At 40.3% G+C, this 25,345-nt stretch overlaps 1 protein-coding gene across 11 annotated transcripts in view; it reads left to right on the top strand.

Annotated features, from left to right (window-relative positions):
* The first annotated feature begins 794 nt into the window (after nt 1-794).
* ARID1B (AT-rich interaction domain 1B) overlaps nt 795-25,345 on the top strand; it is a 365,703-nt gene continuing 341,152 nt past the window's right edge. For all 11 annotated transcript variants that reach the window (XM_079971468.1, XM_079971467.1, XM_079971476.1 and 8 more), the window contains exon 1: nt 795-3,316. In XM_079971468.1, the coding sequence (XP_079827594.1) occupies nt 1,550-3,316 (1,767 nt within the window). In that variant the 5' untranslated portion in view covers nt 795-1,549. The remainder of the gene's footprint in view (nt 3,317-25,345) is intronic.

Genomic DNA, 25,345 nt, shown 5'->3' with positions numbered 1-25,345 from the left:
GCCAGCTTCCTGCCAGATGGATTGCTGTGGCTTACTGGCAGGGAGAGGCAGATGGCTGCAGTGCAAACGTATTGGCAGAGCTGGCTGGTGCGTTTCCACTGCACCAACTTCCCATACCACTTTGCTCCTCCCCAACCTCCAGTTACTCACCTGCTGGGAAGCTACCATAGTGGCTCCATTCAGTGGTGGCCCATTCTGATTTTCCACCTGAGGTGAAAGGGGAAGCTGCTAACCCCTCCAAGCCCACCCACCGCCAAAGCCTCACTTACCAGGGTTGTGCAAAAACAATTAAGAGCAAATATTTACCTTACTGACATATTTCTTTATCTAATTTTAACTCGCCCTTTGTCAAGTGATCTCAGGTCAAATTACATTAATTATAAAATCTAATAAAAATGATTTTATTTTTTAAGAAATCAGAATAACTTTTATTCTGAAACAAGTGTCCCATCAAATATATTATCCCTGACCCAGCAAGGAAAACCCACATGTGAAAGTAGGCTGGATCTAGTTTTTGATGCAAATTAGCACGCAAAGTTACAATTAGGACTATTTGATGTTGCATGCACAATTAGAAATGCCTTCATATCACATATTTACCCTATATTGTGCATGCCCAGGTAGCTGTATAAAGCTTTCTAAGTTTGATCATATGCACTTGATCATATGTAGATGGCCATTACACACTTTAATCCAGACCACTTTTAAAAACCAAACAAACATGCAGAATTACATCAGAGGCAAATTTAGTTTATTAAATTGTGTTTTTTTTTGGGGGGGAGGGGAGCTAATTTTTAGAAGACAGCAGCCCTTGCTGCAAAGGGGTACCTTTGATTTAATACTCCCCCCGCCTTAGCGTGAAAATACAAAGCAGGAGAAGGCAGCATCCGTCCCCCACCACATTTTTTTTTTTTTTGCAAAGCTCTGTGCCAGCTGCCCTGTTTTTCGAGGCTGATGAAGAGAGGCTGTGAAGTGTGCGTCTCCTCTTTCTTGCATGTTACCATCGCCACTAGAGCTGCAGCAGAAGGCGGAAGGAAACTCCAGTCCGCGTTTTCCATGTGCGCTGGAGTAATCAGAGAGAAGTGGATAATAGTTGTTAGAGCTCTCTCCCTCTCTCTCTCCCCCTCTCCTTCTCTCGCTCTCTCATGCCATGCTGGGCCAGATAGGCTCAGCCAGACGTGTATTTACCCATATCCGGGTTAGAGAGGAAAAGAAAAAAGTTTCATTTAAACCTGAACAAAAAACTTTCAACATGAAATCACACAGCAGGAACAGGCACAGACCGTAAGGCATTCTTACCATTTCTAATCTCCATCAAGGACTTGGGGAGGGGAGTTTCGGTCATTAAAAAAAAAAATCGTGTTGTGTGTGTGTGCGCGCGCGCGCGGAGGGAATGATCAGCAGGCTTTTTTGTTAAATCGTTCGTTTCCTGAATTGTGGGGCTTTTGGGGGGTTTTCCCCCTCCCCACCCCCATTTGTTTTGCCCATTTTTTTCCAGGCTGGAGGGGAATTAATTGATTTCTCTCCCCCACCTCCTTGCAATGTTGCAATGATCATGGCCGCGCAAGTAGCAGCGGCTCCGGCGGGTGCGAACAAGAAAGGCAAAACCCCGAGTTTGCCGGGCAACTTAAGCCAGGATCTCAACTCTGGGGGTCCCGTGGCAGGCACCGCAGGAGCTGCTGGACCGGGCTCCCTCTTGGGGGTCGTAGATGGGACTAACAGCAGCAGCAGCAGCGGCGGCGGCGGCTTGAATAATGTAGACCACCATCTCCTCCACCACCATAATGAACTGAACATGGCCAATAATGCAACTTCTGCCGCCGCCACCGGTAATAACAACAGCGGTTCTTCCTCGGAATCGGTTCTGAAAGAAGCTGGAAGCTCGTCGGGTTTACCTTCCTCCTCCTCTTCTTCTTCTACCCCGGCTATGGAGACAGGGCTGCTCCCCAACCACAAGTTGAAAAGCGTCGGAGGCGATCACCCTGCCGCCGCCGCCACCGCCGCACCTTCCCACCACCCCCATGCCCAGCACCAGCACCCAGCTCACCTCCATGCCCAGCACCCCCATGCTCACCACCACCACCACCACCACCATGCACTTCCACACCAACAGCTAAATCAATTCCAGCAACAGCCGCCGCCTCAGCACCATCCGATGCAGAATAACAACAACGGCGGCTGCGGCGGCGGCAGCAACAACAACGGCGGCGGCGGTGGCGGCGCTGCTCAGCCCAGCAGCGCAGACATGGAGCAGCAACATGGAGGAAAAGACAGCGGCTTAGGGGGACAGGCCGAGCCCCAGAGCCGGCCACAGTCCCAGCCCTTGGCGAATAAAGGCGGCGGCGGCGGCGACGAAGAGGCGGCGACGCCGCCGGACAAAATGGGCGAGCAGCACCTCGGCAGCCGCTACGACCACCCCGGCTTGGGACCTTTGAGCGGGCAGCCGCCGCCACCACCTCAGGGAGCGGGCAGCGGCGGAGGCGCTGGAGGAGGCGGCGGCGGCGGCGGGCCCTCAGCGGTGGGTGTCTCGGAGTTTAATAGCTATTACGGCAGCGCTGGCGGCGGCAGCAGCAGCAGCAGCGGAGGCGCCTCCTCAGCGAGCCGGGCTGGGCCTTGCTTTGATCAACATGGCGGACAACAAAGCCCCGGGATGGGGCTAATGCACCCCGCGGCGGCCCCCAACAGCATGGACCCCCTGCCCAACTCGCACGAAGGCTACGCCAACAGCCAGTACAACCACTACGCGGGCGCCTACGGCCGGCCTGGCGGCGGCAGCAACGCTGGAGGAGGAGCAGGAGCGGCGGCTGCAGCAGCAGCAGCAGCAGCGGCGGGAGGAGGAGGAGGAGGAGGAGGCGGCGGCGGCTATGGGGGCTCCTCGTCTGCCTTCGGGGTGCTGAACTCCCCCAGGCAGCACCAGCAGGGTATGATGCTGGGCCCGGGCGGAGGAGGAGGCAGCCTCGGCAAGGCGTCGGGGTCTGCGGGCTTCCAAAGGTTCTCCGGGCAAAACCAACACCCGTCTGGGGCCACCCCAACCTTGAACCAGCTGCTCACTTCCCCCAGCCCCATGATGAGGAGCTATGGCACTGGCTACCCCGATTATGCCAACCCCACTGCTGCCCCATCGCAGCAGCAGCAGGCTCAGGGAGTAGCAGCAGCAGCAGCCGCTCCGGGAAGCCAGCAGGCAGCAGCAGCAGGCATGGGCAAGGACATGGGTTCCCAGTATGGAGGTGCAAACCCAGCCTGGGCAGCAGCACAACAAAGAAATCACCCGGCTATGAGCCCTGGAAACACTGGACAGACCATCAGCAGGAGCCAGGTAACAATAAGAACCCAAAAGAGCAAGCAGTGTGTTGTTTCAGTTGCCTGTGTGTGTCTGTCTTTACTTTCTTTCTAATTTACTTTTCTCCTACTCCATCTCAACTCCTTGCTGCCCTCCCTCACAGGGTTGGATAATGCACAGTGTCTGACTCTGATTAGGTCAGAAAGACATCATGGGGAGGGGGGATGACTTTCCTCCTAAAAATCAGACCATTTCATTTATATAGTTGAACAATACACAAGACCCACTGTACCCCACCCAGTGCTCCTACTCTAGACTTATTAGAAATCCGAACACACAAGGCCCAGAGGAAAATCACTTTGGAATGGGAAAGGGAGGAACCAATGCCATAACCAGCAGAGCTTGCAAAATCACACTCTTTCCTTTCCTGTCTTGATCTATTTCTCGTTTGGGTTATTAGAAAATAGTGTTGCTTGGATAGAGTTTTATATTGAAACTGAGCAAAAACAGTTTAAATATGTTGTATCTATGCTCCACAGTAGTATAAAGAGCTTCACATCCTGGTTGTTCAAATGACTTTCTCTTTTGGCATGTTTCTCATGTCCTCACAACCAATATAAAAATAGTTTAAAAATATGTGGAATGTTATAATTAGATATTCCCTGTGTTTGCTCTCCCCTTACGGGCAAACTTTACGCTTCGTTGGTTGATGGGGGAGAATCTAACAAAAAAGGCGTGAGTATTGCAAGAGATCAACAGTTAGTGTTTCTGGAGGCTACACAATATTTCTGATCAGTTATAGGCTGTGAATTGCCAATTCAGTAGGCATCAGATCATGTCTGGACGATGTTCGTAAAAAGTTGTCTTTTTGCCACCTTTAAAACCATAGGAAATAACTCAGAACTCTTGATGTTTCTTGCTCGGCAGTCTGAGCCTAAAGAGTGACTTGATCTCTTTTGCAAGGTTTGGAATTTGAATTGTGGAGGTAAACTGGCTGTAATAGTCTCCAGACAGCTGCCTCTGAGTTGACATCTAATCTGCCATCTGATTGGCTCCTCTCTCACCATTGGGCATTTAGCATTGCTGATGTAAATAGAATTGCTGAGCAGTACAGTCACAAAAATTCTTGCCACAAATAATAACTGAGCACTTTTGCTCACAGATGCAAGGTTACGCATTCTTAGAAGAAGCTGAAATAATTGGCAGGCATCTTTTGATAGTTGAGGTTAAGAAGGATTCAGCAAGCAAGGGACTGTTATGTTAAAAAGACAATCTTTTTTTAAAAAAGAATGTTTTAGGTGATCATTGGATCTTCACTGTTTAAATTTATGTGTAGTTTTCTTGTTAATCAACGCTGAAGATTTTCTTTATTTTGATGACATGGATAAATCTTTTAACAATTGCTTTTTATTTAAACCATTAGGGCTTTTTTAAACAAGTGTAATTGTAGTAGAACATCTTGTGGAAAATCTATGCTGTAATCTGCATTTGTTTGACTGAATTCTACATTCATACTCATTCTGCATAGTATTATACATTATTTATTTTTAATGCAATATATATTTAGTGGCATTAGCTTTATTTGTGTACTTGTTATGAGGTTTGTGTCTCCAATATCTTTAGATATGTGACCTCTTGTATTAACCAAGGCTATATAATGTTGTCACTTTTTTTGTTTAAAATTATTTTTTAAAAATCCAGAAAACCATAGATATTTTTTAAAAATCTGTTTTGCATTTGGATTTCATTGATTAGAAACAGCAGGCATCATGCTTCATTTAGTTCTGTTGATATAAAAAATAAAATACAAGCTTATGCTTTGATTTTTAAGGAAGTGAATTATGTTAAAGGAGTAACAATATATTTAAGTTTTATTGGGGACCTTTTCCATCCTTAACAAGATGCTGTTATTATGGACTGTTAAATCTTTGAATATGCTTTCAGGAACAGTGGTAGAAGAAATAAATTCTCACATACAGTCTTTGGGGACTCTCAAAGCTTGGTTTCAGAGTAAAAGACATTTTAAAATGATTATGTCCTGGAGTAGACAGTGACTGCAGTAGTAACTGATGGGTTAACCTGAGAAAAATAATTTGAACCTTGAACAGACTGAAAACATATTTGTCTATTGTCTACAGTGTGTTTCTCTAATGTTTTTGTTTCTCTTCCTTTTTTTTTCCTTTACGGGGAAGTAAGAATTTAGTGAGTTAATCTTTTACTCTTTTGAATTTTCTGAGACAAAAGGGTTAGTTGAAACCATTAGGTAATGAAGATGTGTATGTGTAATCTCATAATCAATTTTAAAAGATTTGCTTTGTCTCCTTTGTTTTAAACAATAGACTATTTAAAACATATAGCTTTAATAGGTAGAAAAGGCATAGCAAGGAGGATTGTAGATGCGTGTTACTGTTGTGTCTTATTTAGCCCCAATAGGTGTTACAGTTATTTATTATTTATTGGAATGAGAACAAAATCATAATGTCCTTATGAATCTTGGAATGAACATAGTTTGCACTTAACTTGTTCACATCCTGCTTGTAGTAGCAAATATCTGTTTGGTACTATTATGTAGGATGTGATTTATAATACATATTCTGGCAACATTCTTTTCTTTGATACTTTACATAGTATTTGTGATGAACATTGATCATTAGTATTTCCCCCCCCCCCCATTTTATTACAATTTAACATCTTTCCAACTGATAAATGTAATTAAGAAGATAATGGAGGTAAACTGGTAGTTCTTTTAAAATAACAATGTAATGAAGGCAAAAAATAATAAACCAGTTACTTCGTTATACATAAAATTCTTAAAAGTATAAATATACACTTTTGCTATTGTATTCCTGTGGATGAACACTCTGTATAGTCTTAATGTATAGAATAGAATATTTACCATCTCATGTGAGTATATTGGGTTTAATACCTAGCCAAATATATGTGTGCTGTATCTGTTTAAAAACGCACATGTGTGTGCATATTAATGTATAGCTATATTTGTACAGATGTTCACAAGGTAATTGGTGATTCTAATCATAACCACTTTAACCTTCCCTGTAAAATAAAAGAAGATAGAATACAATACACTACCTGAAAGCTTTATGACGTTATTACTTATTGGTGTCTACTTGTGTTTTTAATATGTGGGGAGATAGATTCTACCATGACCAAGTATTCTATCTCATTTGTTTTAAAAACCCATTTAAATAAAATTTGGTTGTTATTTTTCATAGCACTTGCCAGCTACAAAGGGATCTCCTATTGCAGAAAAAGGAAGGAACACAGATAAAGTCCAGTTCAAGTGTGTGCTTCAGCTTTGCAGCATTAGTCTTCCTGCAAATAAGGTCTATGATAATACATTTAGGAGTGACACACAAATCTCATCAACTATTATTTTATTATTTACTAGTTTTGTGACTGTATGGTATGAACAGCAGAAGTCACATGACTCAGTTCATTAGAGCTCACATTCCAGGGATATAATTCACGTTAGATATAGGCACATAAAGTGCAATAGTACATGTTTCCTTTTATCACCATGTTTTTCATTGAATAACTAATTTGACAAAATACTGGCTAGTTATTAGAAAAATCTGTTTAATAGTTGATTTTTTTAATGCATTCTTCTTGCTATGGAGACTGTGTATCTATTAAAGAAGCTGCTTCCCTCTCTGCAACTCGTGTTTATGCCAGCTGCATCCTATTTTGTCTGAGCTTTGTCTTAAATAAGGATAGTGGGACCAGAACCCAGTATTTGGAGACTTTCTGATAAATGTCAGCTGGATGTCTATAGACTATCAGTATACTAATGGGAGAAAATTACTCCTTTTCAGATGTCGGTTTGGGACCATAATTCTCCATCTAGAATATATTGTAAAAGAGCAATACCAAGAAATTAGTAGCATCTCTTGTTACTGCTAATTATATTATTAACACGGAGGGGATCAGTGTGTACACTACAGGCTGCAGTGTGCTAAAAATGATGGAATACTGAGTTTTCCGTAGGAATTTATATGCAAGAGTGCTGCATGTAACAATAGTGGTAAATTAGTTCCTTTTGAACAGGCTTTCCACTGTCTTCAATGTTAGAGACAAAGCTAAATCTTGTGTTTGTTTTCATCCTGAAAAATATATAACTAATAAATGTATTTAGACAGGATAAAGTAAACCCATGCATATTAGACGGAAATGCTTCATTAAAACAAAGGCCTCAGCCCTGGGACCTTCATGCAACAGCAACAGGGAGTGTAAAGTACTGCTTCCAAGGATGTTCTCCATCTAGTACAAGTCTAAGTACAGAGGGGTACCTTCTTTTCCACCTACCAAGCAGCTAATGACCCCAATTATTTATTTAGAATGTGTTTACAGGAATAGCATATATACGGATGGCAATTGATATATGATGATAAAAACACCTCTGGGCCTATACAGGATCAGATTTGTGCCCAAGCACAAAACTTACTTTACTTTTGTAGATTGGGTCGATCAGTGTTCTAGAATTTTGTATGAAGCTTAAACGCGGATAGTTGTTTCAAATCCTTGTGTGTATATTCTATGACTGAAAAAAAGCAAGTGAGGTTTTTTTGGGGGGAGGAGGGAGCACAAAATTGGGGAGTGGTGGTGAAATCTCTAGGTATGATGGTGACTAGACACTTGGAATATTTTTAGTCATGTTCATTGTGCTTGCTTAAGCATGTTAAGTTCAGGGCGAGTGACCTGAAATGTTAATCAGCTGCAAGTTGTGTAGTGTATGGCTTGTATGTGGGTTTTTTTTGTTCATATAACTGCCCCTCAAGCTTGTTAAAGCATCAAAATTGCCTTGCATTTTAGTGCTGTTTTAAAATGTGCCATGTATTAGGAGGCACTAAAGATTCTCTGTGGATATGTAAAGCAGTGGTACCTCACTTGCTGTGCCTGCTCAAGGCTTGAGAATTTCAGATCCCAGCAGTGTTTAGCTGTGGTAGGCTAACCCATTGGAATAAATTTCAGTATTGTGATTATAATGTCATATGATAAATATGAATTTTTCAATTTTGGGGCTATTTACATAGCTCCAAAATGCTTTTTTATGATTAGGGTGGTATTTGAATTAATTCAGGTTTACTTTGCCAACATGCCTCAGTGGCTTTAAAATTTGTTTTTAAAATTGGGGTAGCATTAATTTGGGTTCCATTGAGTAGGCCGTTGTCATGTGTTGCCCACCGCTCAGATAGGAATGCTTACTTAATTTATTTAGGTTTTGTAAGCCACCTTTCAGGGCTGTACAGCCGCCTTCAAGATGAAACGTATGAGGAGTATCAATGTAGATATGAGTAATTACAAAAGTAATGCTTGTTTGTGAAAATGAGGCACTTTAAAAAGAAATATGCATGTATTTATATAATGCATTTCTGGTTGAATTATCTGTAAAGGACCTGTATACAAATTTAGAGCCAGGTTCAAATATAAATATATATTCTGAATTTAAGTCTCTTAAGTGCTGCCACAAACCATTCCTATTACTGAAACCACAAATTAAAGATGATTTATACATATGGGCTAAACTGCTGCTTGTTTGCCTGCAGATAAGAAGTTTAGATGGGGGAATACATGGAGACATGTTATACCAAGCACTGTAAAACATGACATTATGTTAACATCCCCAGGTAACTATGTTGCAGCTTAACTTGGGGCCCATTGCAATACTAGAAAAAATATTTCTAAATTGAAATACTCTTCACGCTTAAAACTTCCAAAGCAGTAGCTGATAGTCAGTTGCAGCAAAAACAACAATGCGTTTTAATGGCACTTTAAAAGGCTGCTGTGACATAAGCTTTAGTGGACTTGAGTCCACTTTTTCTGACTCATCATCAGATGTTCCTATATAATTGTTAAGAGAATTGACAGATTAAACAGGGACAGTTTCTGAGCACAGCATGATTTCAGTGTAGTGTGTTTTTTATGAGAATACATTTATTTTGCTCACATTTGACATGCAAAAAATAAAAATGGTCATGCAAAGCTAGATATATGTTCTGTATGTTTGGATAATCGTCTCAAATTTGAAATAATCCTATAATACTAAATGCGTATGTATCTTTTTCCAGATTACACATTCAGCGACACCTGTGCAAGGGTGTCAGCTGATGCAAAATACTGTTAAAACTATATTCCACATGCATGTCTGAGGGCTTAATTGGTACTTAGAACTATTTTAGATTCAATTACAAAATGGAGCATTTCAGATAATCTTAACAAGGTGAAAATGTGTAAAAGACGGTGGATATTGAATGCCACATTACTGTTTTAAGGGAAGATCAGACTATAAATTTTGGTTTGGCAAGAAGTGTAGATAAATCAATGAACAAACAAGCATTAGAACCATAGTTAAAATAAGAATGATACCTGTATTTGCCTTGTTCATCTCCCACGATGATGCTTACTTTACATTCAGTTGGCTTGGCAGAAGATAATTTTTGCCATATAAAGTCCTGATTAGTGTTAAGAGGACCGTAATAGAAATTGTGCTCTGTGGGATTGCAAGTCAGAATATATGTTGTTTTGTAATTTATATAATGGACAAAAAGTTGGATAAAATTATTTAAATTATAGTGTAAAACTGTTTTCAGTATGCAATATCTACAGTACTTCTAAAAATAAAACAGGTATTCTGTAATGTGAAGTTATTGCATTTTTATATTATAGTATGATAATTGGGTAGTTTATATGATGGTTTTGGTCACATCTGCTTTAATAAATAATAAAAAAGAGGAAATGGTTTATAACAAACACTTTTCTGTAGTTTTGGTGAAATAGAGAAATTCTATGATATGTGAAGAAAAAGTAATATTTCAAGAAGGAAAAAATAGTATCTAACATAGTTTAAATAACATCCTATTTTATCTTGTATTTGATGTGCTTTTGTACTAGAATTTTACTTATTTTATGGACATAACTTATTTAACCTCTCCCTTTCCTCTCAATATTTAGAACTTCCGTTTAAGTATGTGGATTCTGGATTTTGTGATCTACATCTGCTTTCTCTTTAAAAAATGATCCATTATGTATAGGCTTACTGTCCATATCTATCTATTATCTAATTTCTAGAAGGACTGAGGCTGCTACTCAGTTTTATAGGCTGGATAAATATGTCGTGAAGACACTTGCACCCAGTATTATATTACTTAGCCTACAGTCCTAACTCTACATACCCTGGGGTAAACCTCTTGGATTAAGTGGAATGTACATCTGAGTAAACATGGTTAGGATTGCAGCCTTAGTTTTGTTGATTCCTCTGCCTTCTTAATAACGACAGGTTACAGAACAACTGAGAATTAATAAACAGGGGATTGTAGAAAGATACAAAGCCAAATCAATCCCTCTATCAAATGCTAGTCTTCCTTATCTGAGCTTTATGAGTTAGATCCACCGTCTTCTGTATTTCATAGCAGCTGTTTTTTTTTTTACACCTTTTCTGTTCAGCTTGTTGCGCTTGAGTTTTGTGATAGTATGATAGGATATCAGATTGGGAATTTTTTAATATAATGACTGTTCAGATAAATTAATTAGTTGTAGAGGAAACTAATGAATAGCTGCATTTTGCAATTAGGTAAACCTAAGTCTTATTGATTGCAATGGCAAACCGATTATGTCTCTTATTGGCAATGAAAGGGTTTAAGCCAATTGTTTCTCCAAAACAACGCACTTAAATTTTTTGAGAATCTTTTTGAACAGGTATTTTCAGTGGGATTTTCTTCTCTTCTCTGGAGATCCTTTGTTTAACATTGAGGAAATGTAAAATGTTTGGCCTTATGGTCTAAGACTGCATTGCTAAGTAGCTTGTTTCTACTTCAGTTTTCCTGAATTTCATGCAAGGTATTTTTCTTCCTAGTGCTGTGGCTCCATAGCTTACTTACACAAGTAAATCTACTAAATTTTGCATACTAAAACATGACTCAGTCTTGCTTTTTCAAACAGAAGTTAAATGATTTCATAATAAATATTTATTTCAACTAAAACTTTGTCTAGCTTGATGTTGATCTAAATTACAATTTGATCTTTTCTGACAATGCTAGCCTTGAAATATCCTGCAAAAAGGAATGGGCCCAATTGTTTGTAGTTGTGTTTTATAGGTACAGAAAAGTCTTTAAAGCAGATTTGATTATTTGAGTGACAAGAGTCATTAGAATAAATCTTTTGGCAAGAAAGAAACCTATCAAAGTATGATTTTGTAGTGCAGGTCCATATCTACTCCAGACAGTTCCTGACTGAAATCCATTTTTTGTCAATTTTAATTTCCAGAATGAAATGAGAGCCTAATTTATGTGATGAAAGTTCAGAATACCAGAGCTATATGAATTGTACTTATGAGTCAGTGAGTTTGTTGAAATGGCATAGGAACATATATGAGGAAAAATACTATTAATTGAGAAATCTAACCCTATAATCTTTAGGTGTGCACAGTTTTTCCAGGGGAAATAGCATATGAACTTCAGTATTCCCCTTTAGAGTTTCAGTCCTATGTATGCTTACCTAGGAGTGAGTCCCATTGAGCAAAGTGGAACTTACTTGTGAGTAAAAATAATTTTACTAGATCTGTGACTGTGGTATATATTTGTTGAGTATATACACACAGAATTGCAATGTAGAATGCTTTATACCATTTTCCAAAATTGCTTTTATGCCTCACCTCAATAGTTTAAAGAGGATTGTGGAAAACTGTCAGAAAAACCTGGGAGCATGCGTACCAGCATCTCATGTTTTGGAAAATATAAAGATTGTTTTGTCACCATTGCTGGACTTTTGTCCTCTCAAGAAGAAGTGGTCAGTTGAACAAATCTGTCCCAATTTATAGCAAATAAATACAGTGGTACCTCGGGTTTCTGATGCTTCAGGTTACAGACTCCGCTAACCCAGAAATAGTACCTCGGGTTAAGAACTTTGCTTCAAGATGAGAACAGAAATCACATGGTAGCAGCGGAAGGCCCCATTAGCTAAAGTGGTACTTCAGGTTAAGAACAGTTTCAGGTTAAGAACGGACGTCCAGAACAAATTAAGTTCTTAACCCGAGGTTCCACTGTACAAGATGTGATCCAACAAGGTAAATGCAACCCTCTATCCAGAGACTCAAAGGGACTTCCTCCTGAGTAGGCATGTGTAGGAGTTCATTGCTAATCAATGTAATTGCATATTGTGAGAGGTGAAAAGATAGGCTAGAAAAAAGGAGTATTTGGGAGACTGGACTCTTCGCAGTTTGGTATAGCATCCAAATTCAGGAGATGTGCTTTCAGTGTTGTAATAATACACTTTCAATATTGGGTTAATAGCATGGTTTATGATAAGGTGCAATCATGATTTGTGCCCGGTACTAAGCATACAGTAGCTGGGCCAGTAAACTTGGTGCTGATTTCTTACCTTCAGTTCCTTGTAAAACAGTTTTCTTCAGTTGAATAGGTAGTTAGGTTTTATTTATAACTGTGGTGCTGAGAAAACACCTGATGTAGTTACCATTCCCTTAATTTTCAAATGAAATAGAAGGTTTTTGGTGACCTGCATTTTCAGAATTTTCTGGCTTTGTTTCCTATGTCTTGGACTTGAAATGTGCTGTTTTGTCTAATTAATGTATTCCTATTCCATTTAATGTGTGATCCTTATAACTACCAGCATCCCCTCCCAGCTAGGGTTCTTTTCATTCTTTCCTACTCAGCAAAATAAAAACCCTGCAAGGGGATAATGGTGGTGTAAAAATATTCCTTATGCACCAGCATCAAATTTTTAGGCACCTGGACAACCAAGCATATAGATTTTTCCAGTCTGGGTGTGGAGAACAAACACTAAAAGTGACCACTTGCATATTTCATGGAAGCAGCAGGCTGTGCAAGCTAATTTGTATGTGAAACTGCAAGCCTTAACTGTACAATATGAAAATGAAATGTATCTGGCATTAGAGCTGAGAACTTCAGCAGAGTTCATACAATGAGGAATTATTATGGTGGACAGAGTTAATTTTATTTTGCAGTCCCTTTAAATAAATGAAGATAATTGACTTCAGTGGCACAAACAGTTTGAGTTCCGTTAGGGTGATATTTGTAGTGATGTTTATAGTTAACTGTTATTTATATCCCTGGGTTTGCTGTAAGATTAATTTCTTTTTAACTTGGGAAATTATCAGCCTCCACTGAAGTCATTTTAGTGTTTCTATTCCCCCCCCCCTCAGCTCAGTTACTAAGCATGGGGGAGGGGAGGCTGGTGCCTGGAGTTGATTCAAAATGTGGTATGTATTAGTGTCTGTAAAAGTTTCTCACATGAAGCAAAGTGGTTTGCTTGCATGGCATCACATGATCAAAATATTTTTACTCTTGGTGCTGCCAGAAGCTATCTATTGCTTTTCAACAATCTCAGTTGTTGGGCGCCATGCCAAGATGTTTAAGACAGCCCCTTACATGAGCTGTTCCATTCTTAACCTCCTTGACTGAAGTGCTGTGACCTTCACATATGTAGATTAGCCATGTGCTCTGTGAATTGAAACTTGCTGCCTCAGGAAGAAAGGGTTTTTCTTTTTATTCCTGAGGGAATTTGACAGCCATTCATCCCTGACCTGGGCAGAGGTAATGCAAGGAAATTGGATTCAAATGGAATGCATATATAGATAACACACAGGCAGTATACACAGACAAGTAGCTCTCCTGCCTGGCAGAGGAAAGAATAATTCACTGACAAAGATAAGCTGCTGATTTGGATGCTGTGAAAAAGAACTGTAAAGAGAGAAGTTTGAGAGGCTATTTTGTTTGTTTGGAGTAATAGTTTCTGGCTGCTGGTTGCTCAGTTGTACCTTTATTATGGTCTATTTTTTGTAACAATAAGCTAAGCTTTTATTCCCTTTGTAAGTGTAGTGGCTGAGTTTGATGACAACGCTTAGAAAACCAAGGGTATCTATTTAAAATCATACTGTAATGCCTTAATTTTTTAAAAGGTATGCATTTTCTTATGTGTTTTTCGAAGGAGAAAAGCAACCAGTTTTGAAGAAGCACTGTATGAATTCAACAGATATTCTTCAAAAAAGAAGAGAAAATAAATTAATTTGTACAGTGTGATAGGGTGCAAATGAAATTCCTTGTTAATCAGCTGTAGCTGTTGCTTGAAAACAGATTTCTGAGTTTTTGGCTGACTACAGCAAAACATTACTGTGGTATGCAAAAATATAGAAAACATTTTGGAGTAAACTTGTATATTTTGTGTTGTCACCCACGCATTTTCCATTTGCTAATAAAATTAAAATGTTACTATCATTTCCAGAGATTTAATTGTATAAAGCAAAATACTGTAGCCATACTTAAAAATTCCTAAAGGGTAGTAAGGATCTCTAGAAAGATAGCTGCTAGGCCTCATGAGGCAGGACACAAGACCCTGAATTCTAGTTGCTGAGGAACTTGAGTGGCAGACTACTATTGTGCTCGCGTCTTGTTGATGGGTGATATGGATGTCTGGTTGGCCACTGTGAGAACAGAATGCTTTACTACAGGCCTTTGGTCTGATCTCGCCAAGATCTTCTTACCAACAATATCCAGGCAAAATGCAACCAAACACAGCATATGCCCTGATTGGGATGGTTGGCGGTAGGTTAATCCCCACCCAATCTGTATAGTATTGGCTATTGTATATTCATCCATTTTGTAAGTTGTCAGTGTGGAAACTCCAGATAGTCTCCTCTGTTTTTCATAACTCTTACTATTATTTTATTATGTATTCAGTTTCTTAGCCACCCTTCTCCATGAGGTCTGAGGGTGGGTTACATCAATTTAAAAATACAATACATACTGAAAACACTTTAGAAAAATTGAAGTCGCAAAGTGACTTGCCAGAATAGTTATCTCAAGTGTGAAAGGCCAGAATGAAGTGGTACATATTTCAGCATAAGTCGGAAACTACACAAGGGCTGACCCAGATGCATCTCAGCTGTTTGGGTCTTAAGTTGTTTAGGGCTTTATGTACTTAGGTGAGCTGGTTGGATTGGGCCCAGAAACAAACTAGCAATCACTGAACCTGTTTTAAAAACAGTGTGTGGGTTGTAAATGGAAACCCATGCAGTAATGTGGCTGTTGCATTTTTGACCGTTTGAGATGTCCGATCAGTCTTCACACCCCTCTATCCAAAAGGTCTGTAATAGTTGAAGTAGGCATAGCTGAAAATAGGGATTGCTAGCTGCTGAGGCCTTCTGATCCTCCAGTGATAATGTTGGATCCAAGTGTAGTCACAAGCTATGGATATGTTCCTTCAGGGGAACATAACCCCATCCAGAACAGGCTCACCTCCCAGACTTGAGAACTAGGAACACATTAACACCTCTGTGTTTTCAAGATTGAGCTTCAGTTTGAGCTTCATCCAGCCCACCACCATTGCAAACACTGGTCTCGCACCTCCATCACCTCTCCTGATTCAGATGTAAGAGAGAGAGAGAGAGTTTGGTGCCATTTGCATATTGGTGACACCTCACTACCAATCTCTGATGACATCTTACATCAGCATGGGGAACAAAATGGAACCTTGTGGGACACCATGAGACAGCTCCCATGGCACCAAACAATGGACTGCGTTAACTACTTTCAGGAAGCCACCTTGAAGGTAGGGGTAGATCCACTAGAGTACAAGGCCCTCAAACCCCATATCCCTGACCTGCTCCAGAAGAGTACCATTGTCAGTAGTATTTATGCCTGCCAAGAGGTCAAGGAGAATAAGCAGGATCTCACTCCTTTCTCTTTCCTGACAAGGCCAACAACCAGGCTGGCTAAGATTGTTTCATTGTCATAACCACGCCTGAAGCTAGCCTGAAATGGATTCAGATATTCAGTTTCCTCCAAACATTCATGAAGCTAGACAGCTACCATCCTCTAGATCAGTGTTTCCCAACCTTGGGTCTCCAGCTGTTTTTGGACTACAACTCCCATCATCCCTTGCTAGCAAGACCAATGGTCAGGGATGATGGGAATTGTAGTCCAACAGCAGCTGGAGACCCAAGGTTGGGAAACACTGCTCTAGATCACCTTGCCCCAAAGGGGGAAATTCATCACTGAGTATTGTTGTTTAACACTTATGGGTCCAGGGAAGTGCTCTTAAGGAGGGGATGCGCCACCACCTCCTCCTTGGAGATGGTGTGGATTCCACCCTCAAAGGATTCAGTAATGGATAAAAAAATTGCAACCTCAGTTCATAGGTTTGTCCTACATTTCCTTCTGTTCCCTAATTAAGTAGGAAAGAGATTTATAGCCCTTAATTCATGGGGGTTTTTTTATACGAATGTGGCCACTATTGCAAGGAAACAGGTGAAACAATTTCAGCGGAGGTCTTACATTAAAAGGAGGAGAGACAAAGGTGAATTAACAGACCAAAGTGACTAAGGGGTAGGCAGCCTAAGGCCCATGGGCCACAAGTGGCCCACGGGGGTCATTTAACCGGCCCACGAGCCACCCCCGAACCGAGCCGCCCGCTCGGCGAGTCCCCATGTGCTGCGCTAAACCGGCACAGCGCAGGGACTCACTTCTGCGCTGCCGAAAACCGCATTGCGCATGCTCAGACGCCGGAAATCGCGGCCGCGTGCACTCACACACACACACACACAATATCCGGCGCACAGAGGGATCTCCACTGGAGTGATCTGGCCCAGGCGAGGTAAACCTTGCCAACCCCTGGTTTACAGACAGCAGTTATTGAAGGATAGCTGAAGCTCTTGAGGTGCTTCAACACTACTTGTTATCATTAATATAATCTTCCTATGATTTTGTTACCTGTATTTATTCTGTTGGATGATACTTACTGCCCCAGTGACAGACATAGCATACACCTAATGTAATGGTTCAATAATTCGGTGGGGATATATCTTGCTTAAGATACTAGAGTACTACCAGGTGGGTGTTGCCATCACTTTCTTACATATCTTATCCCTGAATAAAGGTAAGGTAAAGGTACCCCTGCCCGTACGGGCCAGTCTTGACAGACTCTGGGGTTGTGCGCCCATCTCACTTAAGAGGCCAGGGGCCAGCGCTGTCCAGAGACACTTCCGGGTCACGTGGCCAGCGTGACATCGCTGCTCTGGCGAGCCAGAGCCGCACACGGAAACGCCGTTTACCTTCCCGCTGGTAAGCGGTCCCTATTTATCTACTTGCACCCGGAGGTGCTTTCGAACTGCTAGGTTGGCAGGCGCTGGGACCGAGCAGCGGGAGCGCACCCCGCCGCAGGGATTCGAACCGCCGACCTTTCGATCGGCAAGCCCTAGGCGCTGAGGCTTTAACCCACAGCGCCACCTGCGTCCCTTATCCCTGAATAGCATTGCAGAAATGTCTTCACTGAAACTAGTCATCATTTCTTCTTTGGGCAACTGAGATTATTGTTGGGGGTGGGGAGGAATTATGCTTTTACTTTACCTTTACCTTTTTACTTTTACACGTTTACTGACATTTTGGGATTTCTTTTGTCCTGAGTGCTGAGTGGGCTGCTTGCAGCATCCGGTCTTGGGAGCAAATCAAAATGGTCAGATTACGGTAAATTGCCTTTTCCAGCCATATGCTCCTCAATAGCCTTTACTTGTAGAATATCAGCTATTAAAAAGTGTGTGAGAAGATACTCCTGCTTTTTGGTTTTTGATGTAGCATATCATCACAGAGTCTATTGTAAGTTAATTTCTGATTTTTAAAAAATGCACTGGACCACCATTTATTTTTAGAATTGGCTGTTCAAAGTGGGGTTTTCGCCTCAGCCTTTTCTATCTGCAGTAGAGAGTTGCTTGCCCTGTGTGAGGTCTTTAACTCAGTGGGGGAGCATGAATTAATTAAAAGCACACCACCACCTTTAATTTATACAGGTCTAAAGCTACTTATGTTTTCATAGAGAGGAGGGAAAGCACATGTGCTTGAGCATCAAAATGGAATTCACTGTTTTTGTAGCATTTAGTTAAGATATATAATTTATCATTCAATGTTTACATGTTTTTAAATAGTTCTTTTTGTGAGAAATATAGCTGGTGGTGAGAGTGCCACAAAATCCCCAAAGCTGTTTCCAAACAAGGTACTGAAGCCAAGGACATTAAGTCGTTTCCAGAGGTTTCAGTATTCTTCCTCCTCTGCTGCCTGCCAGGCTCTGTCCCTGTCCCTCCCCTCTTTTAAAATCCTTTTGATACCTCAAACTGCCACCCCCTGCAGAGAAGTCTGGTAGCATGTGTCTGCTGTCACTTTGAGATTCTCTGCTTGGGAATATGTGAAGAACCTCCAGTACATCTGAATATGTTTTTAGCTCACTATTCAGGCTTTACACATAAGATCCAGACACCTTTTCCTGAAGAGGCAGCATGTATTGATTCTTAAGAGCTGGAGATTCAACCTGGTAATATTTTAAGTTTCCAGTGCCAAAAGAGCAGCAGAAGCAGATTAAGAGGTACAGTATAATAATGCAATCTGTTCATGAATGAACAGAAGAAAATTTCTCAGTGCTTTTTTAATTTTTATCTGTTATAATTGTTTTGTATACTCTATAAAATCAAATAAAGACAACTTACAGAAATAATTCTAAGTCCTGAAAAAGGGTATGTCCTTTGTAAACATGTTGTACTATAAATTTTTATTTAGGAAGCATTGTTTATTTTGGTTTTTAAGGGTCTTTCACACAGCATGGCTTGTTGTTGTGAATCTAAGGCTTGTAATGACTCCAGAACTGGACTAAATCGAATGTGGATTTAGTGTGAGTGCTTTAATTTCATGAATAGAAATTCTCATATTTATATTTTAAATTGACTGTCTTAAAAATAAAGTATTATTTAGTAAATAGTGTGCATGATGACAAGTCATCCAGCTATGATAAAGATATCTGTTAGTCTGTAGGATTCACATTGGTACAACCAAGTGCGTTGGGAACTTTTGTTTTCTCTGATTCTACGAAAGCTTTGATTGTATGCTCATTTTGCTTTTCTGTATTGTTGTTTCTCTAGTTTAAGGCTTGGAATTCATGAAAGGTCCAATATATAGCACTTAAAAGTATTAGAGTGTGATAAGAAGCATTTTTCACCTTGCTTGCATTTATTCTTATTATTAAAATTTGTATGCCACCCTTCACCCGGAGATCTCAGGACAGTTCTCAGCATACAATACAGAATAAAACCACAAAATACATAATAAGAACAAAACAAACAAATAACCTCTTCCTCCCTCAAATACATTTAAAAACATATAGACTGTTAATCAGCCAAAGGCCTGGTTGAAGAGAAATGTTTTCTCCTGGCACCTAAAGATGTATAATGAAGGTGCCAGTTAAACCTCCCTGGGGAGAGCATTTGGCAAATGGGGAGCCACTGCAGAAAAGGCCCATTCTCATATTATCTCTGGACCTCTCATGGAGGAGGCACACCCATTGACAGCCTGGGGGGAGCCAGGGCTTCCCTGGTCTGTCTGATTTGGTTCGGGATCCGGCCAGACCAGTTGCACAGACCTACTTGCATGTGTTCTGTGAAATTACCCAATGCTATTTCCAAATTGGCTACCTCCAGTTGATACAGAACCAATTTTGGCCCGACAGAGACCATTATTTTGAATAGGGTGAGGTGTTTTGTAACACAATACTTTGTATTGTGTTTTTGACTAGGTCTTGTGGAACTTGCCTGTGAATAGTTATGCTAACCTTTCCAGATGGTTACACTAGCCTTCTCCAAGCTGGTGACCACTTGCTATGAAAAAGAATCCCTCCTATTCTAGACCATTGGCCATGCTGGGACTTCCGGGTTAGCGCCTCCGGCAATGGCGGAGCTCCTCTGATCGGGAGGAACCGGCTCCATGAAAAACAGGGTCTGTCCGCCACGGCGATGGCGGAGATCCTTAGAAATCACAGACGGGAGAAGTCTGTGAACCTGGGATTCGGCTGGCACCTTCTGCGCCCACCTACTCGTGGGGAGACCCGGTACCGGGAATCCGGAGCGATGTGGGGTGAGAGGCGCGGTGCTTTGAATTGACCGCTTATTTCACGGAGCGAAGCCGCATTGCCGCTGTCGGAGAGCGCTGACTTTTTTCCTGTGGACAATTGGATTCTAAACAACAACCCGTGAGTAGAACGCGAAATTGAGCTTTTAAATAATTTAATTTGGCACCGAACGGGGAAGGTCTAAACAGGAAGTCCACCTTCCCTTTCTGTAAATAGACTGAAGCAAAGTAGTTACTAACTAAGGTTTTGGAAAGTCTCGCGTAAAGGATTAAAACTCCACTGATTGAAACTATCAATTCTGACCAAGTGAACTTGCAGGAGAAGGTGGAAAATTAAAGATTGAAGCATTACGTCTCTGAACCTGGGAACGGTTTGCAAAAAGTCCATCGACGGTAAACAGGACAATTTGACAGCTAGCTTTAACTTGACAGCTAGCTTTAATTTGACAGTTGGCATTAATTTGACAGCTAGCTTTAAAAGAAAGACATTGTTTCTATTGTCTGCTTCTGCACTTAAAAAGAAGAAAAAGTAACTGGGAACTGTTATTAATTTACTTTTGGAATTGTGCTGGAAAGGATTGATACAAATTGAGACTGCTTCCCTCTAGAGGGAGTTTTGGGACATTGTTACAAGTATGCAGCTGCGAAATTACTCTGAAGATAAGGACTGTGAGAAACTAGTTTTGACCTTGAATTTCTTAAGAATGTCGGTAAAGGAAGAAGTAGCGTCTGCTCTGAATAGGACAGTTTATCTGCTGGGAAAGCTGCATAAACAGATAGATGTCATGGCTACTAATATTGATATCTTGGGAACAAAAGTGGGCATCAGCATAGAAGTCGACAAGAACCCGGCACAAGAACCTTTCTTAACTGAACAAATCGATGAATTAGAGAAGGAGAAAGTTGCTGTTGTTGCTGTTGTTGAATATAAAGCAAAATATGGGGGAGCTTTAACCCTAAAGAGGCAAATGGAGGATTACAACTTGAGGCCTCATATGACTGTAATTAGGAGAAGCCAGTTTTTGAAGTTGGGTGCCTGGCCTGATCTGGAAAAGGAAAAGTGGAGAGATCCCTTTATGCAGGGATCAAATGACTTTTGGAATATGAATTTGAGCCAGGAGGAGATTGGAGCTTCGGGGGCCTTTGGACTTGGAAGAACTGTGAAACAAGGTTTGGAATATTTTATGGGCCCTAGCTTTAATTATGGAAACTTGGCAGACTTGTCAAGAAAGAATATAACCATCGTTGGGATGGAGCTCCCCCGAGATCTGCTTTTTAGCACCAAAGTTTATCAAGAAGATCGGCAGAAGGGAAATGAAGAAGAGTTAAGAACCTTGGATATCAGATCTCCAGGTTGATGGACGCTGGGAGGTTGATGGAACTGAGGGCAGGGGCTGGGGAGGGGAGACGGAGGAAAGAAATTGGGAATTTAAAGTGTATATAAGGAATTTTTTAAAAAATAATAATAATAATGAGAAATGGAAAAATTGTGGAATGAAATTTTTATGACCCTAGGGGAAATGTCTTAAGAGATTAAGTTCAATATATTAGTTTTAATGAGAAATAAGATTAAATAAAGTAAAAATGGACGATTAATTGGTGAAAGAAGAGAATTTAAAATTACAGTATATTAAGATAAATTATTAGGATAAAAACAAGGATGAAGGATTTGCTGGAATATCTAACTGAATCAGAATACAAAGAGGGGAGGTGTGAGGAGGTCAAGGAAATAAGTTAAAGAAGGAAAGTTATGTAAAGGTTTGATTTGTTGTTTTTTCTTTTTTTTCTTTTTCTCTGGATTTTATGCAATTTTTTTGCTTGTTTTTTGTCTGTTTTCCATTTTTTATCTTTTTCTTTTGATGTGACTTGTTTTTATGTATTGCTTTTTTGGGGGGTTAATTGGGTGTTTTTTTGTTGTGACTTATGTAACCTTTAAAATTTTAATAAAAATCTTTAAAAAATAAATAAATAGACCATTGGCCATGCTGATGGAGGCTGTTGAAAGCTGAGAATCCAAAACCTCTGGAGGATACCAGGTTGGGGAAGACTCGGTTACTTCATTAAAATAAAATATTTTAAAAGTAACTAAAATGCTTACTAAGGCCTACATTAGATGCCTGCTTCTTTAGCCACAGTTTTCTCGTGTGTTAGATGATGTCTGCTCCCACCATGTATAAAATTACATATCTGAACATGCAACAATTCAGTTTAACATACTACAGCTTTTGTATGGTTGGCATATAGTTAGATATGTGCCTCTGGATGTTGGCGATGGAAGTTGTCCTCATATGCAGAAGTAGAACTGTGGCTGGAGAAGTGGTGAACACCAGTCAAGCATGACACTGAAATCTAGTTTAGAGCAGCCCGTGCGTGTCAATAGTCTGCTTCCGAAAAGGGGCTAAGGAAACTGATAAACCCATTCTGTACAGTGGTACCCCGCAAGACGAACGCCTCGCAAGACGGAAAACCTGCTAGACGAAAGGGTTTTCCGTTTTGGACGCGCTTCGCAAAACGAATTTCCCTATAGGCTTGCTTTGCAAGACGAAAATGTCTTGCGAGTTCCTGCGGGGTTTTTCCCCTTCCCCCCCCCTTTTCCTAAACCCTAAGCCGCTTATCAGCTGATCCGCTGATAAGCCGCTTATCAGCTGATCCGCTAAAAGCCGCTAAACCGCTAATAGCGCTAATCCGCTAAGCTGTCAATGGGCTTGCTTCGCAAGACGAAAAAACCGCTATACGAAGAGCCTCACGGAACGGATTAATTTCATCTTGCGAGGCACCACTGTACATTGAGTCCATAGGATTCAACCTTATGGTTATATCCAGTGGTTGCTAAAGCAGAGGGGCAACTTGTGTAACTTATTTTGAGTTCCATCGTGCAACTCCTGTACTCCCCTAAGAGCCTCCCCAGAGGGCCTGTGGACATCTTGAACTGTGTGGGCTGTGCAATACAGGGAGGAGTAAATAAGCTGAAGTTGGGTGGAGGAACTTTGTGTAAGTGTGCAACCACTGGATAACCTAAGAATCCTAATGCTGTGAAACATTATTTTCCTATTTCTAGCTCCAACATGTTAAAGTTCCTGCATTGTCTGTATTGAAGTCTGCATTTTACGTTGTTGCCACCAATTAAGCATAATATATTCAAAACCTGCTTACCTCTTAAAGTATCCACCTCAGAACTGGTGCCAGAGTCTGAAATCAGTGTTATGTATGCATGTGCATGCATATTACAATTCCAGATAACATCTTTGAAAGGACGGATTTTTTGAAAGATCTGTGTTTATAGTGTTTGCTGAGACCTTTGGCATTGTTATAAAAATATGCATTTTTCTGGAGACAAGAGGTACTTTCTCAAGGTTGTCTGAAATATTTTAACTTAAGTAGCAAATGAGGTGTGAATCAAATTGTCAGATGGATGGATGCCAAATTATTGCAGCACTTGCTGTTTAAAGTAACTGGCAATGTACTTGGAAACGTGTGAGCCTAACAGATAAATGTGTAAACAGCACCTTTCTCTTTCATTATATCTGGTTTCTCACCACTTTTTCTTTATACTATGAGGACCTAAATTTGTGTGGAAGATGTCATAGCTACTTTCAACGTGTTAGTTTATCATATCTATATCAGAGGTTCAGTTCAAATCTGTGCATGACATAAGTAACGAAAAATGGATGTCAGCAAATTAACTTTAGCAAATGCTTCCTCAAATATGGAAAAACTGCATCAAGGAAATAATATTTTAAGCAGTACTTTCTGAAACGCTGCATAAAATTGCATCTTTTATTGTGTATTTGGCATCCATTTATTTTGATAGATATTTTCTTAGATTCCTGATCACTTAACAGTTCAATGCTGTTTAATTTCTATTAAATTGTGGTGCCCACTGGTCTTAATGGGATGTGCTCCCAGGTAAGTATTTATAGTAGCTGCAATTCTTTTTAATGTTAATTGAAAATTATGATAAAAAACAAGGAAATACAAAACATTTTCTTTTTTATGTTAATTAAAAATATGTTAACATTATAGTAACATAGTATCCAAATGGCTTTTGGAAATTTTTAGCCGACATCTGCTAATTGCTGAATGATCATTTATTAAAGTTCTCATTTTGTGTATGTTTGGATTGGGTATATACAAGACATAAAAAGCAAGTTCTTTAGTGCTATAGATGCCATAATAAGCATTCTGATGATTCTTCAAAATATGGTTTGGATGATAGGAAACTAACCACAGGCTTGTATTGGCTCACACACAGAGTTTAATGCATTACTTTCTGGTTTAATTAAATTACTGTTTGTCATTACATCTGAATAATGGCTTGAGCAAACCCTCCAAAGCAGAATTGCAAACCACACTTTTATATTGTTTCATAATCCTGGTTCGAAGGATTCATTCAAATCATTGATTTGCTGGTTTGAATGCAACAGCAAGCAGCGGTTGATAAGACCAGGAAGTGATGTATCACAGCACAATCCTAATGGTGTCTTCAAAGTAAGTTTTATTGAATTCAATGGGATTTGATTGCAGTCTTAAGCAACATGTGGAGGAGGGACAGTCCAAGCCTGTTGTTTGGTTCAAGTCATTCAAACTGTGGTTTGGAGGATGGTCTGTCTGCTCAGATGATGAGGCTCAATTAGCAGGTGGACTAGCTGAGGTCAGAGTAGAAATTAATGGAGATTCATCTGGAAGCCCAGACTACATCAACTTAATGAGTTAATGGAAAGCCGATATGTCTTTAAATTCCCAAACTGATTTGTTTCTAAATCATTTTTAGGAGTCTCTTTCTTCAATCCAGGGTTTATTAAAGAAGGAAATTCTGTCCATTCAGTTGCCTTCATCTTCAGACTTACATTCTAAGCTGCTATCACAACTTTTCGCTTCTTCAGTCATAGGTTAATTCAAATGTGTAATATTAAACAATGGTTTAGCATTATGAGGGCCTTCTCGGTAGTGGCGCCCACCCTGTAGAGTGCCCTCCCATCAGATGTCAAGGAAATGAGTAATTATATATCTTTTAGGAGAGATCTGAAGAGAGCCCTGTGTAGGGAAGCTTTCTAAGGTTAAATGTTTTTCTGTGTTTTTATATATGCTGGAAGCTGCCCAGAGTGGCTGGGGCACAAATGGACGGAGGTAG

The sequence above is a fragment of the Podarcis cretensis genome (assembly GCF_951804945.1).
Source record: "Podarcis cretensis genome assembly, chromosome: 3".
Lineage (NCBI taxonomy): Eukaryota > Metazoa > Chordata > Lepidosauria > Squamata > Lacertidae > Podarcis > Podarcis cretensis.
The sequence above is the reverse complement of the archived record's forward strand: the minus strand, read 5'-3'. Positions and strand labels throughout refer to the sequence as shown.